Source organism: Nomascus leucogenys, chromosome 5 (genome assembly GCF_006542625.1).
Source record: "Nomascus leucogenys isolate Asia chromosome 5, Asia_NLE_v1, whole genome shotgun sequence".
NCBI classification, from domain to species: Eukaryota; Metazoa; Chordata; class Mammalia; order Primates; family Hylobatidae; genus Nomascus; species Nomascus leucogenys.
In genome coordinates this window covers 41,477,594-41,495,990 of record NC_044385.1, presented here as the reverse complement: position 1 = coordinate 41,495,990, position 18,397 = coordinate 41,477,594, and the positions used below count along the sequence as shown (strand labels likewise).

At 41.8% G+C, this 18,397-nt stretch overlaps 1 protein-coding gene across 1 annotated transcript in view; it reads right to left on the bottom strand.

The window, feature by feature from the left end:
- PATJ (PATJ crumbs cell polarity complex component) overlaps positions 1-18,397 on the bottom strand; it is a 416,491-nt gene that overhangs the window by 109,018 nt on the left and 289,076 nt on the right. Inside the window, exon 30 of the mRNA XM_030812925.1 lies at positions 9,596-9,668. Coding sequence (XP_030668785.1) covers positions 9,596-9,668 — 73 coding nt within the window. The remainder of the gene's footprint in view (positions 1-9,595; positions 9,669-18,397) is intronic.

The following is an 18,397-nucleotide window of genomic DNA, read 5'->3' as shown; positions in this document are numbered from 1 at the left end:
CTTCCTCTAAATTGTAACATTCTACCTGAACCTCCTCTGTCACTTAACGTTCATCTCTTTTGTATCCTAATTATGTATGTACAGAACTGATCTCGCTGATGGGACTGAAAGATCCTTGCATCAAGCATCTGGGCCTCATTCATTCCCATTGCCTGATTCATTTTTCACCCTAGGTCTGTTTTACTTCAAATTCCATACTCTTTTTAATTGTACTACACCTCCCCTCGTTTCTTCTTAGTCTGAGATGACTCCGTAGAGGAGGGTTGGAAGTCCAAATCTAGATGGAGTTGGGAGTCAGGCAAAAAGGATGTTGGAATTGAGGGAGGATAGCAATAAAGCATTTACTTTCTAGGAGAGCTAAAGTTTGTAACAGTTTAATGTTTACATTAATGTTACATTACAAGGAGAGCTAAAGTTGTAATGTTTATGCTAAAATGAGGTACAGAACACAACAATGTGGATCCCTTCCCTCCCTCCCTCCCTGCCTGCCTCCTCCCTCCCTCCCTCCCTCCCTCCCTTCCTTCCTTCCTTCCTGCCTTCCTTCCTTCCTTCCTTCTTTTTTTTCTTCATCATCTCACTCTGTCACCCAGGCTGGAGTGCAGTAGCATGATCACAGCTCACTGCAGCCTCGACCTCTTGGGCCCAGGTGATCCTCCCACCTCAGCCTCCCAAGTAGCTGGGACTACATGCGTGCACCACCATGCCTGGCTAATTTTTTGTATTTTTTGTAGAGATGGGGTTTCACTATGTTGCCCTGGCTGGTCTTGAATTCCTGAGCTCAAGCACTCCTCTGGTCCTAGCCTCCCAAAGTGCTGGGATTACAGGCATGAGCCCCCGTGCCAGGCCACAACAATGTGGATTCTGCTCTGAGGATAGAATGGCTCATGAGGTAAGAAGTCTTCAAAATACCCCACTCACCAGGAGCTTGGAAAATAGCAAAGAGTCTGATATGGGAAAGGGAAAACAGGTCAGCAGCGTGATTTCTAAGGCACGAGTGCATTAGAGTGGTTTGAGGACCATCTGGTTGACGGATGGGGGCCAGTTGACACCCAAGATGACTCAGCTAATCCAGATGGCTGGGTGTTCCTGTCATCTCTTGCGGATCTTCAAACCACCTGTCCAAAGCTGCCTGCTCAGCCAAGCAGCTTAAGGAGAACAACCTCTCCCCATGAGATCACAGTCAGTGGATTCCACAGCAAATTATGTTTTGTAGATGAACAAACAGAAAAGGCAAGACTTGTAAGGTTGGCGGATCAACCCCCACTGAGGTTAGCCTTTTTCAGACCTTCGAGAAGTTCCAAATTCCCTCCCCTGGGCTTTCCCAAAATCTTCCATATAAGGATTGCAGAAGTGATAACGCTTACTATTTTAAACTCTTTTTTTTTTTAATGCCCACCATTTGTCTATAGTTTTCTTCAAACTGAACAGTGAAATCTTGACAGCAAGAATGCTATTTTATTTGAGAGTACACTTTCAATAAAAGTTAAATTTGTTAAGGACGTTATTGTAGATTGAAAAAACATTTCCTTTTTTTTTTGAGATGGAGTTTCACTCTCGTTGCCCAAGCTGGAGTACAATGGCACGATCTCAGCTCACTGCACTCCGCCTCCTGGGTTCAAGTGATTCTCCTGCCTCAGCCTCCTGAGTAGCTGGGATGATGGGCATGCACCACCATGTCTGGCTAATTTTGTATTTTTAGTAGAGATGGGGTTTCTCCGTGTTGGTCAGGCTGGTCTCGAACTCCCGACCTCAGGTGATCCACCTGCCTTGGCCTCCCAAAGTGCTGAGATTACAGGTGTGAGCCAACGTGTCCGGCCAAAAAAACATTTCTAATTAGTTAAATGTTCAATAGTCTTGTTCCCTACCCTGTTTCCTCATTTAACATAACAAGAGTATATTAGTATATACAACTGTTTTCCTTTTCATTGATTTAAAATGATACTAAGCAAAGTAAATTTTAAAAAATAGCAATTATAACTCCCTAATAGGATTGAAAGTTTTTTAAAAAATAAAACTTATGTTTAGTGCAAATTTTGTCATTCCCATATTTTCTTTCTTTTTTTTTTTTTTTTTTTTTTTTTTGAGACAGAGTCTCACTCTGTCACCCAGGCTGGAGTGCAGTGGCATGATCTCGGCTCACTGCAACCTCCACCTCCTGGGTTCAAGCGATTTTCCAGCCCCAGCTTCCCAAGTAGCTGAGATTACAGGCACACGCCACCCCACCCAGCTAATTTTTGTATTTTTTTTTAGTAGAGATGGGGCTTTGCCATGTTGGCCAGGCTGGTCTTGGACTCCTGACCTCAGGTGATCTGCCCGCGTCGGCCTCCCAGAGTGTTGGGATTACAGGTGTGAGCCACCGTGCCTGGCCCATTCCCATATTTTCTAAATCCAATGTTCTTTTAGAAAACACACAAAATAATTTTAGTCTCATTGCCAACCTAAATTCACAAATATTTCCTTCTGCAAAACCTTGTTTACCAGAAATGACAAACTGAATTTCTTTCTTCTAACCCCAAACATGAGCTTATTTATTAGGCTGCTCAGAATTCTAGAAAGGCAAGGCAAAATTAAAATAAAATGGAAATTATGCTAATGGAACTCCCTGTGTGATCAACCTTCCTGATCTTTATGAGGCCTGTTCCATCTCAGTTAGTACTTTAAAAAGCACAACTTCTAAGAAAGCAAAAAGGAGGTCCTTGTTTGTATGAAGATATTCTAAAAGATTTAGACTGTCCTGTCAATAAATGGAATAAGTATGTCGGAACCCAAGTTATTTGAGCCCTCAGTACCTCCTACTAGACGACAGCAATGGCTTCTTAATTGGGTTTCCCTCTTCAAGACGTCTTTAACATTGCTGTTAGACTAATCTTCCTGGAGTACAGCCTTGATCAGATTGTTTCATTGTTCAAAATGCCTTCAACAGCTCCAAAACCTAAGAATGAAATTCAGACCCTCTGGGATCTAAATGTGGAATCTAAAAAGTTGAACGCATAGAAGGAGAGAGTAGTGGTGGTGACCAGGGGCTGGTGGATGGGGTGAAGGTTGAAGACATGTTGGTCAGAGGATGCAAAATTTCAGTTAGAGTAGTAAGTTCTAGAGATCTGTTGTACAGCAGGGTGACCACAGCTAATAACAATGTACAACAATGTATTGTGTTCTTGAAAATCTCTGAGAAAGTAGATTTCAACTGTTCTCACCAGAAAAATAAGTATGTGAGGAAATACATATGTTGATTATCTCGATTTAGCCATTCTACAACATACACATATTTCAAAACGTCATGTTGGCCAGGTGCAGCGGCTCACTCCTATAATTCCAGCACTTTGAGGGGCTGAGGTGGGAGGATCTCTGGAGCCCAGCAGATTGGGCATGGACAACATAGTGAGATTCTGTCTCTGCAAAACATCTTGTAATAGCCAGGTATGGTGGTGCATGCCTATAGTCCTAGCTGTTCAGGAGGCTGAGGCAGGAATACTGTTTGAGCCTGGGAGCTCGAGGATGCAGTGAGCTGAGATCATGCTGCTGCACTCCAGCCTGGCAACAGAGCGAGATCCTGTTTCAAAAAATAACTGCCCCCCGCAAACCAAAACCAAACAAAAAAAGCCATCATGTTGTCTATGATAAATATATACAATTTTTATTTATCAATTTAGTTTTTAAAAGGAAAAAAATCCTGTTTCGTATGTAACTATTAAAAATGGAAGATGTTGGAGGCTGGGAGTTCTACTAGAGGGCTGTGATAATATAAGTACAATCACAACAAAAATGAGGTCTTACCATGTGCCAGGAATAGTGCTAAGCCTTTTATAAACATTACTTAATACTTCTAACGAGTCCATAGAATTAATTATTATTATCAAACCCATTTTAAATGTGAGGAATTGAAGTTTATAGAGCGTGACTGGCTCAAGTTCACTCTGCTAGTAAATGGTAGAATACTGATTAAGGCTTGGCTCTGTCTGACGTCCAAGCTTATGTTCACATCACTATGCTGTAGAATTGTGCCAATGGTATTATAATTACCACAAGCACTGCATCATAATCCCTTATAAATATACATAGCTGTAGGGATAAAATTTTTTTACACCTGGCCCTCATAACTGCCCTTTGACACAGGCAGGGGTGGCTATTAACCTGGCTTTACAGAAAAAGACAGACTTTGGGAGGTTAACTGCCTCTACCAAGGTTATATGCCCACAGGTAATTAGTAGAGCCAAAACCAAAACCCACATCGTCAGACTTCTTGCTCAGTGTTTTATTAGCATTCTTGCTCACTCTACTAGCACAGAACTGCATGAAACAATTTTGTTCTCTGCGATACCCTTTGAGTCTAGAACACTGACACATAATAAGAGCTCAATGACGCTAGGCTCGGTAGTTCACACCTGTAATCCCAGCACTTTGGGAGGCTGAGGTGAGAGGACTGCTTGAGGTCAGGAGTTCAAGACCAGCCCGGGTAATATGGCGAGATCCTGTCTCTACAAAAAATTTAAAAATTAGCCAAGCATGATGGTATGTGCCTAAAGTCCCAGCTACTTGGGAGGCTGAGGCAGGAGGATTGCTTGAGCCCAGAAGTTTGAGGCTGTAGTGAGCCATGATAGCACCACAGAATTCTAGCCTGGGCTACAGAAAAAGATCTTGTCTTTTTTTTTTTATTTTTTAAAATAGCTCAATAAGCATTTGCTGAATAAAGAAATAAATATGAGATACCATTAACATATAATAAAACTGCTACTTAATAATACTGAATTATTATTATCAGGTCCAATTTAATAATGTATGGCTCTATTTCATCTATTTGGTTATGATTTAAATAGGCTGTCTCTTTTAGCCATATGCTGGATATGAGTTATGCTTTAGTACTGACTAGAAACATCTAAGGGGGAAAAAGATATACTAAGAGGGTCCACATAGGCAAATGGGAAGGTGAGAGAAAGTGGTCAGGGATCCATGTCCTCTTCACATACCGCCCACAGGAAGGGTGGCATTCATCATTTGGTAGCAGTTACTAGGGCCAATAGTCCAGAGTGGAACTAAAAAGCCCTCTCTAGAATATAATCAAATTGTGATAGTTCAATAGAAACATTGCCCGCATAGCATATGCTGTTAGAGAAAGGGATTTATTATTTATTTATACATTTAGATGCCTAATGTGATTTCATTATTTTTGAAAATGAAATACAAATAATGGCACACAAATTTGATTAAGATATGTGATAATGTTCTTGAAACTTAAGACTGGCATTATTTATACTTTACATATTTTTTACATACTAGCCTGCTTTTTTTATTATATTTATTTATTTATTTAATTTTGAGATGGAGTCTTGCTCTGTCACCCAGGCTGGAGTGCAGTGGCGCGATCTCGGCTTACTGCAAGCTCCGCCTCCCGGGTTCACGCCATTCTCCTGCCTCAGCCTCCCGAGTAGCTGGGACTACAGGCGCCCACCACCACACCCGGCTAATTTTTTCTATTTTTTAGTAGAGATGAGGTTTCACCGTGTTAGCCAGGATGGTCTCGATCTCCTGACCTTGTGATCTGCCCGACTCAGCCTCTCAAAGTGCTGGGATTACAGGAGTGAGCCACCATGCCCGGCCTAGCCTGCTTTATTTTACATACTAGCTTGTACTTTTTATTTTACATACTAGCCTGCTTGTTTTAAAAATAAAATCAGTCTTCTAAATTTTCAGAACAGCTATTCTTTGAAAGACTCTAGTAAATAGTACCACTATCTACCCAGTTGCTCAAGCCAAAAATCTAGGTTTATCCATGACTCTCTACTTCCTCTCAGCTCCCTCGTTTAATTAATCAAGTTTGACTCAACCTCCAAAACATCAAGAATCTGCTCACTTTTCATTGCTTCCAATACCAATACTTCATCCAAGCCACATTAGGGCCTCACTGGGGCTTTTGCCTTTTAGCATATTACTTTCCCACCAACCCATTCTCTACCTAGCAGCTGTGGGAGATGAGAATATGCCACTCTAAAAAGGAAGGATCGTTGAGCTGAAGGCAATTAGGAAGAAGCAGATACAGGAAAACCCTCTGCTCTCCCTCTATTTGTCTAAAAGCGGGACATAGATATATAAAGACAAAGATATCTCCCTCCCTCTGAATCAGGGAGAACAAAGGTTAACCAGTGAAGACAACATGGAACGCTTATCCCCTGGAAATGGCACCAGGGGAATCTACATAGCAAGCTATACCAACTAGCCTTTATCTGCCAGTTGTTCGCCTTCCCTCAAGTTGCCATCCCTAGAGACAAAGTCCTCTTCCTTTGTCTTGTCACTTCTCTAAACGTTTACCATTTTTGTTAAAGATGCTATTTAAGCTAGAATTTAAATCTATCTCATTGAGAACTACTCATTCCCTGGGTGTTCGCCATGTATATAACAAATACATATGTCACTAAACTTCTGTTTGTTTTGCTCTTGTTAATCTATCTTTTGTTACAAGGGTCCATTCCAACTAAGAACCTATGAGGGTTGAAGAAAAAAGTTATTTTTCTTCCCCTAAATAGCCAAATGGATCCTTTAAAACTATGTATCAGGTCACCTCATTCCCCTGTTTAAATCCTTCCAGTGGCTTCTACTGCATGTTGAATAAAACCCAAACTTCTAACTGACTTACACAGCCTTTCTCTCCCTCTTGTCTCATATTTCACTGCTCTCCCAGCTCCTAATATGCTTCCAGCCATATTCCTCAAACGCGCCCCAGCTCATTCTCACCTGAGAGCTATTTCTGTCCTCTCAGCAGGGAAGGCTCCTCCCTCTTATTTTTGAATGTCTGGCTTTTTCTTTTAATTTTTATCTTATTTAAATTTTACCTTGCCCAAGTGTAACCAAGTACTCCCATTTTTCTAAGAGATAATTATTTTTTTCTCTCTTCTTTCCTCATTCCCCCAGTTCCCCACTTCCTACTCAGCCTTTTAGAAATGCAAACATAGGCTCATGCCTGTAATCCCAGCACTTTTGGGAGGCCCAGACGGGCGGATCATCTGAGGTCAGGAGTTCAAGACCAGCCTGGCCAACATGGTGAAACCCCGTCTCTACTAAAAATACAAAAATTAGCCAGGCGTGGTAGTGTGCGCCTGTAATCCCAGCTACTCGGGAGGCTGAGGCAGAAGAATCGCTTGAACCTGAGAGGCTGAGGTTGCAGTGAGCTGAGATCACACCACTGCGCTCTGTCTGGGTGACAGGGTGAGACTCCATTTCAAAAAAAAAAAAAAAAAAGAAAGAACTGCCAGTATAGCCTTTTACCTCCCCTTCACCAGACGCTCCCTAGAGAGCAAGTTCATCTAATTATGTGCTTGGGAGAGATCCAGAAAGGAACCCTCACTCACCAGGAGGTTGCCTGGATCGCTAACAGCTGATTTCTATGGGCCCCCACCCCCCTAACCAGGAGACTGCCTTGAGAGATATGAAAGTCTCTCCCACCTGGGCAGTTTTTGGCCTAGTCCTGCACGAGAAGGCACCAGCAGTCACCAGCTCGACTGCCCCGTAGATAAGGCACTGGAGCTAGCACATGGACCTCCCCCTTGCTCATTTCCTCCTCTGCCTTTTAAAAGTGCGAGCTTTCTGCTCCAAAAGCGAAGCAGTTACCCTTAAAGCAGGAAGCCTGTACTCCTTCCCCAAGGCTAGCTTTGGAATAAATCACCTTCTTTATACCAGACCCCCTTCTTGATAACCTGTGTTTCGGCTACACAAGTAGCCTTCTCTGTAACTCAGCAAAGTGGTCACATTCCCCACTTTAATTCTCTCCAAGGCACTGCCCACTATATGATAATTCTTTTGGTTTATTTATTTCTTAATTTGTATCTTTGTGTCTTCAATCATGAAGAGAGAAAGATGATAACAAATTGGTAGGAAGCCTTATCTGTTTTATTCACACCTAGATCTCTAATGCCTAAAAGAGTGCTTAACAAATAATATGCACTCATTGAACACTTGTTTTTTTTTTCCTCCAAACAGATTATTGAATACGGCAAAATTCTATATACAAAGTGACCTGGACCGGCTGCTTCAAAACATGATCCTTTCTTACTAATATCTTGATAGGTCAGTCCATAGTGTTAAAAAGCAATTTACGGCCGGGCGCGGTGGCTCACGCCTGTAATCCCAGCACTTTGGGAGGCCGAGGCGGGCGGATCACGAGGTCAGGAGATCGAGACCATCCTGGCTAACACGGTGAAACCCCGTCTCTACTAAAAATACAAAAAATTAGCCAGGCGAGTTGGCGGGCGCCTGTAGTCCCAGCTACGCGGGAAGCTGAGGCAGGAGAATGGCGTGAACCCCGGGGGGCGGAGCCTGCAGTGAGCCGAGATCGCACCACTGCACTCCAGCCTGCGTGAAAGAGCGAGACTCTGGATCAAAAAAAAAAAAAAAAAAAAAGCAATTTACTCTTAAGTAAATAGAAAAGTGCCCATTGCACATTAAATGAATGGCCTAACTACTGGAACTTTAGTAGTTCTACAAGATATTTAACAAAGGTAGGATGGAGTTCCTATGACAGGCTGCTGAAGAACAGATACGAGCCATCAAGAGGCCATTTTGTGTACTGCCACTATGAAGCCATCATGCTTCTGGATCGTAATGTTCCCATTATCTGATGCTGGACACACTACAAGAATATCAGTGGGGTCAGAGGTTAGCTTAGCTGCTTGTTGGGCTACAACAGATATCACTCCAGCATGCTCGTCTGACAGGGTCCCATGGCAACCCAGATTAAGTGAATGTGCATGGGACTCCGACAATGGAGGGATTCTTCATTGTATCTTCTAAGTACTGCTCCAAGGTCGCCTCCACCCCACCCACCATCCACCCTGGCCCAGAACCCTGAACACTTGTTGAAAGAATAAAAATAATGTGTATTGCACATCACATTTTTATTAAAAGGGACACTATATATAGCTATTTATGTTTACTGTAGAAACAAAGGAAAAAGTATGAAAAGATACTGAATAGTGAACGTTAACTTCCTTAGGGAGGTAGTGAAAGAAAAATTAAGATTTCTTTGAATAACCCTGCACTATTTAATTAGTAACAATAAGTATGTCTTTCTTTTTGGAGTTAAAAAATAATTCAATAAATATAAAATGAGAAGAGAAGGAATATTCCCTCAGCTGGGGAGACAAACTGATTACACAATTCTATATCTATCTACTCCAGAAGCTGACCAATATTACAGCAATCTTGTTATGCTAGTAATTTCTCCATTCACAGATGAAAGTAATTATTTAAAGATGTCTTGATCATAGGTATTAAAGTATTTCAAAACCATAAAGAAAGGGGTACAATTCAGTCATAAACAAAGAGAATTTTCTTGTAAATCCTGAAATGCCCAATTAGGACAAATTTATATATTTAGAGAAGACCTTGAGCAACTTTGAGGAAGGTAATACTTATATGGTTAGGTTCTAATGTATTTACTAAAAAATTACTTTATATTCAATACCTCAATACTTTCTATTTTGGTCAGGGAAATTTTCCATGAGTTTGGAATACCAAATACTGAATATCAAAAATGTCAGATGTGGGGAAAATGCTCATGACAAATCCATCGAACATACTAAGAGCTAATTAGAAACAACCTTACCTCAATAGAAGATGGAGAACTTGATGGCACTGGAAACGGAGTAACGGCCATCTGATTAACTGCATCCTCGTTTCTGTGAAATGTTAAAATAGGCAGAATCAGTACACAGTAAATGCTAAGTTCCTGGCTCAAATTATAAATACTTCCTCAGTTCTCAGTTGAAAATGCACACACAGCATCATAGAATTAAATATATATATATATATAAATATATAGCTTTCATATATATAGCTTCTAAGCATGCAAAGTTACTACGCACAAAAAAAATATGTATTGCTCAAAGGATACCAAGATGCAATTATTAGTGACAAAGAGTGATGATGCTAGGAGTTACTCAAATCCCACTTAGTAAGTCAGGTGCTGCAGAGGATAAGTTTGGAAAGGCTTTGGCTCTTTCAGCACTGTGGAGTATATATTTTTCAAATGGCCATGTGCATTTGAATGTCTGGAGGCCCCATTAATGTCTGGAGCGTTTTGTTCTTTGAACTGGAAAGGATCCCAGCCTCCTCACTTGGCTTCTAACTTTGTTTTGCCAAATGAAGGATGATGGGGTGTCTACAATAGGCCTACAAGGTGGAGTGTGAGGAGGAGTGATTGATGGGGAGGGCAGAGCTCCAGACAATGCTTTGTGGGTAGGTGAATTCTCCTCCTCCTCATCCCAATGGAGTAGAGGAGATGGCAGCTGAAACCTCATCACCAGGGTGACAGGCATACAACTCCTATAATACTGGTTCTGATTATCTGGACCTATTTTCACCACATTACTAGCAAATGGTTGGCAGTGGTCTGTGGGAGATAATGACTATCCTTTATAGTCATTATACCCATTATGATGCACAACCAACATAATTATCTCAAGATTTATGTGAAGTTTGATTTTATGTTTCACAATATAAACCAAGGAAGCTCACAAAAAACGCTTCCTGCTGATATGTAAAGTTCTTAGACTGTTCACAGATTTCTCTCCATATGAGCCATGTATATAGAAGAGCTATTGTCTGACTTGGGAGGGCATTCAAAATCCAATCCCATTTTATGCTTTATTTTTCATCAATTGGATTACTAGACCATTCCTCCCTTGGTGATTTAATCATGTCACTGCTTTTTCTTGAAATGCCTTTCTTTCTCTTTTTTCTTTCCCTTCCTCCCTCCCTCCCTTTCTTTCTTTTTTTTTTTTTTTTTGAGATGGAGTCTCACTCTGTCACCAAGGCTGGAGTGCAGTGGCACAATCTCGGCTCACTGCAGCTTCCACCTCCTGGGTTCAATCGATTCTCCTGCCTCAGCCTCTGAAGTAGCTGGGATTACAGGCATGCGCCACCACACCTGGCTAATTTTTGTATTCTTTATTTAATTTATACCCCACCCATCCTTCCCCTCCAATGTGAGTCCAATTACCTCTAACTAGGTGAATTATTCCCTTCCCTTAAATTCAAAGACTATTCTATATACGGATGTCTTCCAAATTCACATATTTAGCCTAAATCTTTTGAGCTTAGGACTAGGACCTGCGTACCCAGCTCTTACTTTATATCCCCACTAGATGTCTTATAAGCATCTCAAATAAAACAGAGCTTTTTTATCCCACTCAGTCACCATATGGTTCCACAGCCAATTCTCTCCACCAGAGTAAATGTCAACAACGTCTGTCCAGTTGTTCAACCAGGAACCAGGGGTCATTCTTAAAAATAATCTTCCTCAACTGTACTTCCAACCACCAAGTCTCAGGGATTTCACCTTCAAAACATATCTTGGATCTTTCCATTTCTTTCCATCCTATCCTATCTATAAGCCATCATCATTTCTCATCTACATGTAGGAGCAACCCAGTTACATCTCTCCAACCCATTCTCCACCCAGCAAAGTTATGATTCTAACATATAAAACTGATCATATTTCTAACTCCTTCTTACGGCTTCTTGATGCACTTAGGATCAAGCGCAAAGTCGATAAGGAAGCTCTGAGCTCCCAGCCCCCATCTCTGGCCCCCTCTAGTGCTTCTTCCCCTTGCTCACTTATGCCTCAGTCCAGCTGCACAGACTTTCTTTCCACTTCTTAGCTGAGCTGAGATCTACTCACCTCAGGGTCTTCTCTTACCCTACTCTCTTCTGCTCTGCTTGACAAATACTTTGGCTGATTTACTCCTATTTCTCCTTCACAGCTCATCATAAACGTCATTTCCTAAAACAAGCCTTCCAGGACCTTCTTAATATGCTCATAGCACCCTAGACAATGATTGCTCTTATAGGTCTGCTTCTTTCATATTTTACCTAACTGATTTGTGTGAACATTTGCTCCAAATCTGAATTTCTCTCTGGATGGGAAGCATTCCAAGGACAGGACTCATGTCCGTCCTGCTCCCTATGACACTATCTAGGGGTAACACAGTGCCTGGCAAGTGTTTGTGCTTAACATAGTTATCGGAAAAAAAAAAAAATGGCCTGCCTGCCTGCCTTCCTTCCTTCCTTCCTCCCTCCCTCCCTTCCTTCCTCCTTGCTTTTTTCTTTTCTTCTTTCTTTTCTTCCCTCTGTGGCCCAGGCTGGAGTACACTCGGCTCGCTGCAGACTCCCTGCGTCCGGCTCCCGTGATTCTCCTGTCCTGGCCTGTGGGCTGCCTGGGATTGCCGGCGCGCGCCACCACCCCTCTCTGGTTTTTCTCCTTTGGCTGGAGGCGCGGTTTCGCCATGTCGGCCAAGCTGGTCTCCAGCTCCTGACCTGGAATGGTCTGCCCGCCTCGGCCTCCCAAGGTGCTGGGACTGCAGACGGAGGCTCGCTCACTCGGTGCTCGGTGTTGCCCGGGCTGGAGTGCAGTGGCGTGGTCTTGGCTCGCTGCAGCCTCCGCCTCCCAGCCGCCTGCCTTGGCCTCCCAGGGTGCTGGGATTGCAGCCTCTGCCCGGCCGCCGCCCCGTCTGGGAGGTGGGGAGCGCCTCTGCCCAGCCGCCACCCCGTCTAGGAAGTGAGGAACGTCTCTGCCTGGCCGCCCATCGTCTGGGAAGTGAGGAGCGCCTCTGCCCGGCCGCCCCGTCTGGGAAGTGAGGAGCGCCTCTGCCCGGCCGCCTCGTCTGGGAGGTCTACCACAGAGGCCAGAAGCAATGTGGGGGCTGGACGTGGTGGCTCACGCCTGTAGTCCCAGTACTCTGGGAGGCCGAGGCGGGTTAATCACTTGAGGCTAGGAGTTCGAGACCAGCCTGGCCAACATGGCGAAACATATGAAAAATACAACTGACAAACCAACCAACCAACCAAGCGACAACAAAACAGGTCTACCCTGGAGTCGTACTCTAATTTTTTCTATTTTCCTCCCTTTCTGATCCTTTATCCCACTTTCTTTTTCTTCCTCTTCCTTCTCCTTCTTCTTTGTCAAATAGAGGATTGAGGTATTATCATTGATCCATACAAAGTCCCTCTCTCATTTATTTTCTTTAATTCCCACCCCCCATTTCTATTCCCTGTCTTCCCGTGGGCAACCTTCCTAATATGTTTGATATGCATCTTTTTGTTTGTATATACTTTTAGAAAATGTTTATTGTTTTGTGTGCAAAAAAAATTAAAAAAAAAATGAATGAACGGTGGGGTGGGTTGGGGTGGGATTTAATGACAACCCTCTTCAATAAGGAGACGGAAAAGTAGGAGTCTCAGTTCCAGCCCTGCCACTAACAGAGTGACTTTGGGGAAATCACTTCTCAGAGTCTCAGTGGCTAGATCCCTTAAGTAAGTAGCTTAACTATTACGAATCCTAAATTGGTTAAATTTTTTGTGGAATGAAGCACAGTATAAATAAAGACATGAGGTCTAGGTGCCATTTCAAGCTCTATGCTTCTTGGATTCTTCGACTATCTATCTAGGCATGAACCAAACCAAAGCAAATGGGAGAAAAACTACAACTATAAAGTGACATAGCGTTATCAAGCGCATCTCTGTTTCTTCTGACTGCATTTCAGGTGCCTTGAGCACACACTATTATGTTAAGAGATGGCTTGGCTATTGTTTTTCAGGGAGTACAATCCATTCCTCAGCAGTTTGCTCACATATAGAAAAAGTAATCCATCACTCGTGGGTAAAGAACAGTATTTTCCCAGTCGTAATTCCTTTTCCCACTCAATTTCTCCCATTGAACAACACAATAAAGCTCAGCTTAGGGCCGAAAGCCAACAGGCCGTGTCTGCTGTAGATCTGGAACTCACAGCGCAGAGTATACTTGGCAGTAATTAAATAGATGGCTTTTCATATCTCTTTCAAAGGTTACCAGCATTAAAAATATGGCTGTACATGAATTCTTATTGAGAGATCATGATGAACTGAACCAAGTTAGCTCAAATTGGCCAAGTTATCCCCTCACAATTTAATGATTTTTTTCACAAATTTGTATGACTTTAATGGTCTTTAAGGTCCATATTAAATTTTTTTAACCTTACATAATAGAAAACCGACAATTACTCTCACTGAAAAGAAGAAAGCTGATAAAAGAAGTTACAGTTCATAATCCTTTATAATCTACGTAATATTTAGTGGTCACATCCCTCAGCATCAAGCCATGGAGAGCTGACATAGCTGCAATTTTAAAGAGAAAAGTAGGAAGAGGGCAACCAAAGGAGAGAAGGCATTTACACTTCAGACAAGCAGTGGGGCCTGAATGACATCTGGAGAACCTTTGAGCCCTCATATCCTATGATTCTCATAAGTAATGACATCTGTTTGCTTTGTAATTAAACTTTTTTTTTTTTTTTTTTTGAGGCAGAGTCTCTCTCTCTCGCCTGGGCTGGAGTGCAGTGGTGTGATCTCGGCTCACTGCAGCCTCCACTTCCGAGGTTCAAGCGACTCTCGTGCCTCAGCCCGTTGAGTAGCTGGGACTACAGGCATGTGCCAACATGTGCAGCTAATTTTGCTATTTTTAGTAGAGATGGAGTTTCACCATGTTGGCCATGCTGGTCTTGAGCTCCTGGCCTCAAGTGATCTGCCCGCCTTGGCCTCCCAAAGTGCTGGGATTACAGGTGTGAGCCATCAAGCCGGGTGAAACTTTCCTTTCCATATAATTAGCCTAAGTTTCTTAGGCCCCAGTGCCTCAAAGAGAACACAGTCAGGAATTGTAATTGTTTGTGGGTATTTTTATAATTATCTTTAAGAGCTGCTGGGAGAGAGATAATGGACTTCTCCCACAGATAAGGGTGAGACCCATTTTCCAGAGCATGGAACACTGCATGTGTGTCTTCATTGCTGTACTTGCCATGCTCCGTTAAAATTACTTGTGCTGGTTTTTCTCCCACTCTGAGCACAAGGATGAGATCTTATTACTTCGTATCTCCAGCTGGTAGTGTGGTACCTGGCAGGGAGTAGGTGTACTGTGATGTAAATGTCTGTTGAACAAAAGTGATCTTAATAAGGCAGAAAAAGAAACCAGAATTACCGAAACCGCCCTGTGCTTTCTGAGCTGTTTCCATGAGTTAGTGAGGCTGTGCTGCCTGTAGTCAGCCAGCTATCAGTATTTACCACATGTAAGGGCCATTTCTTGGGGTGTCCACCCAGCTCACAGTGATTTCTTGGATGGGCCATAATGTCTACACTAGGTACTAATAGCCCTGCCCTCAACCAGATTGGATAAAGGGGGCAGACGCCTGCCTTAGTTTGGGGCAATCAAATTCTCTCTCCCAGAGGCTTAACATTTAGAAGAGACATATATAAAGATCAGGAGTGCGATGTGAAGACTACTGATGGAAATGCTCAAGGATAAACAGGGGTTCAGAATTCCCTTCTGCTGACACATCTAGAGCTGCCCTGGTTCCATCTCTGGAGCCTTATTGTATGGATCTTTTTTTAAGAGTCCATAAGGCATCTGGACTCTTACAATACATTCTCCTTTTAGTTTAAGCTGGCTGGTGGTTACTTTGATTGGTTGAAACTCAACTATATAGCTTTGATTTTATTTTGAATATATACATTTCTTTATTTAACAAATATTTATACTACGTACACAAAAATGGATAAAAGACCATTCTTGCCTTTGATGATATTAGCAATTAGTGAGGAATGCAGCTAAGTAAACAAACAACTTCACTTGTGGCATTAATACCTGATATGGTTTGGCTGTGTCCTCACCCAAAATCTCATCTTGAATTGTAGTCCCCATAATCCCCACGTGTCAAAGGAGAGACCAGGGGGGCAGTTTCCCCCATGCTGTTCTTGTGGTAGTGAGTGAGTTCTCAGGAGATCTGATGGTTTTATAAGTGTGTGGTAGTTCCTCCTGCATTCATTCTCCTTCCTGCTGCCTTGTGAAGAAGGTGCTTTGCTTCCCCTGCACCGTGATTATAAGTTTCTTGAGGCTTCCCCAGCCACACTGAACTGTAAGTCAGTTAAATCTCTTTCCTTTATAAATTACCCAGTCTCAGTATTTTCATAGCAGTGTGAGAACAGACTAATACACTACTCAAGGGATCTCAATTTAGTTTTTCTCCAAAAGCATGCTAAGAATACCTCTAATTCCGCTTCTTGTTTGTAGAATATATTTATGTTTGTGGAAAACACACATTCTGGATCCTGATTTGAATTCTGTTTTGTTATAAAAATGAAACTCACATTGGTAAAAATCATGTAACTTGTGTTAGACAAAATGCTAACAAGTCTCCCAAGATTCCTGCCCCCAGTTTACAGACAAATTTCACTTCCATAATTAGACTATATGATAAGTCACTGCTGACTATAAGATAAAGAGAGATTATCAGTTTGGGCCTGACCTAATCATACAAACCCTTCAGGGAGATTTCACTTAGAACCTCAGTATCCTAAATCCTTAAATTAGTAGGTTGACTTAAATGAATTCTAAACCAATTAAATTCTTTGTGGAATTCCTAGAGGTCACAGACAGGAAGTCAGAGATTGGAAGCACCATTGTTTGCTTCAGGATGGAGGGGGCTTCCTGACAAGGACTGTGGGGGACCTCTAGGAGCTGAGAGCAGCCCCCACCTGAGAACCAGCAAGAAAATAGAGAATGAGCCTGGAAACAACTTTCCCCCCAAAGCCTCCAGACAAGACCTCAGCCTGACCAACGCCTTGACTTCAGCTTGGTGATATCCTGGGCAGAGAACAGAGCCATGGCTTGTCATGCCAGCATTCTGACCTACACAACTGTGAGCCAATAAACAGGTATTGTTTTCTGCCATTCAATTTCGGTAATTTGTTACATAGCAAGAAAAAATTAATACGTGACACAAATTTTGATTTGGAAAACATGGTCACCAGAAATATAACTAGAAACATAACATTTGACTGCTTACCAGGTACCACTGTTCAAAATCCTTTACATACATTAACTCATTTAACCTTCATAACAAGTCTATGTGGTAGTTAGAATTATTTTTTTCATTTTCTCTTGGTTTTACAGAAAGGTTAAGCAACCTGACCAAAGTCACACAGCTTATAAATCACAAAGCTGATAAACGGCAGAGCTGAGGTTCAAAAACAGCAATCTGGTTTCAAAACCTACTCTTAACTACTATACTACAGTCTTTCCCATTTTCATAGCCTATCCAGAGCCACAGATGTCTCCTTCTCTCATATACGCAAGTTAAGATCCTTAGGTGAGTCTAGGCTATTAAATTTTGGGCTATTACTTTTTAAATTATTTAATAAATTTCCTTGGGGTAAAAATACATGCAAAGTTCTAAGTCTGCTCACTGTATCAACTGCAATCTGTCCACATTTCATATGTAGGTCCTGGGTGTTTTATCTATTAAGATATTACCCATCCCTTATAGAGATATAATGACTATAAAATGCTTTAAAATTTCATTTTGTGTGATGGGGCAGGTATAGTGGTGAATATTACAGTGGAGTGTAATTTCCTCAGTACTATTCTGGGATAGTTATTAGGGCTGTTCATAAATCCTCTAGCTTCAACTTTTCTTCCTCTTTAAAGGTGAACCAGTGCTTGATTAGCTACGTTTCCTTTTTCTGCACTGGTGATCATGGAAACAAATGCTGAGAGGGAGCCTCTGCTGCCTGGGTACGTGAATGACCATGGTGAACAGAGGGTTCCTTATTGAGCCCTGATGGGTATGTAATATGAGAAAGAAATAATCCTTTGTTTATTTCTTTGTTGTCTTAAGCCATGAGTTTTGGGGCTGTTTGTTACTGAAGCATAACTGTGTCTACCCTGAGTCTAACATGCTCTATACAAGTTTATTCTATAATTTTTTTAAAAGCCACTTTTATACCTTATTCATAGTAACTAAAAACTGGAAACAACCCAAATGTTCACCTACAGGAGAATGATCATCAAATTTTTGTATATTCATAGAGTGAAGTATTACTCTGTGATTAAAGGAACAAACTTTTGATAAACACAACATGGATAAATCTCAAAAATGTTATGTTAATGAAAGAAACCAGACACAAAAGAATAAATGCTGTTTGATTCTATTTACATTAAGTTGAAACTAACCTATAGTGACAGAAATCAGGAAGCAGGTGGCTCTTAGGGGAAGGAGACAGTGACTGTAAAGGGACACCGCAATCTTTCGGAGGTGAATGAATAGTCTATATTTTTGTTTTGCGTGGAGGTTACACATGTGTATGCAATTATCAAAACTCAACAGACTTAAGACATAAAATCTATTGCACTGAGTATAAATTATACCCCAACTAAAAAATAAATCCATGATAATGTGTAGTACAAGACAACTACGTTGGCTTGGAAATGAATATAAGCAAAGGCACAGACAGACCAAAGCAAAGGTATGGATTCTATCTCTGATAAGATATAAATAAGATACAAAACAACTTAAAACCCTGGTTTCTCAACCTTTACAATTGG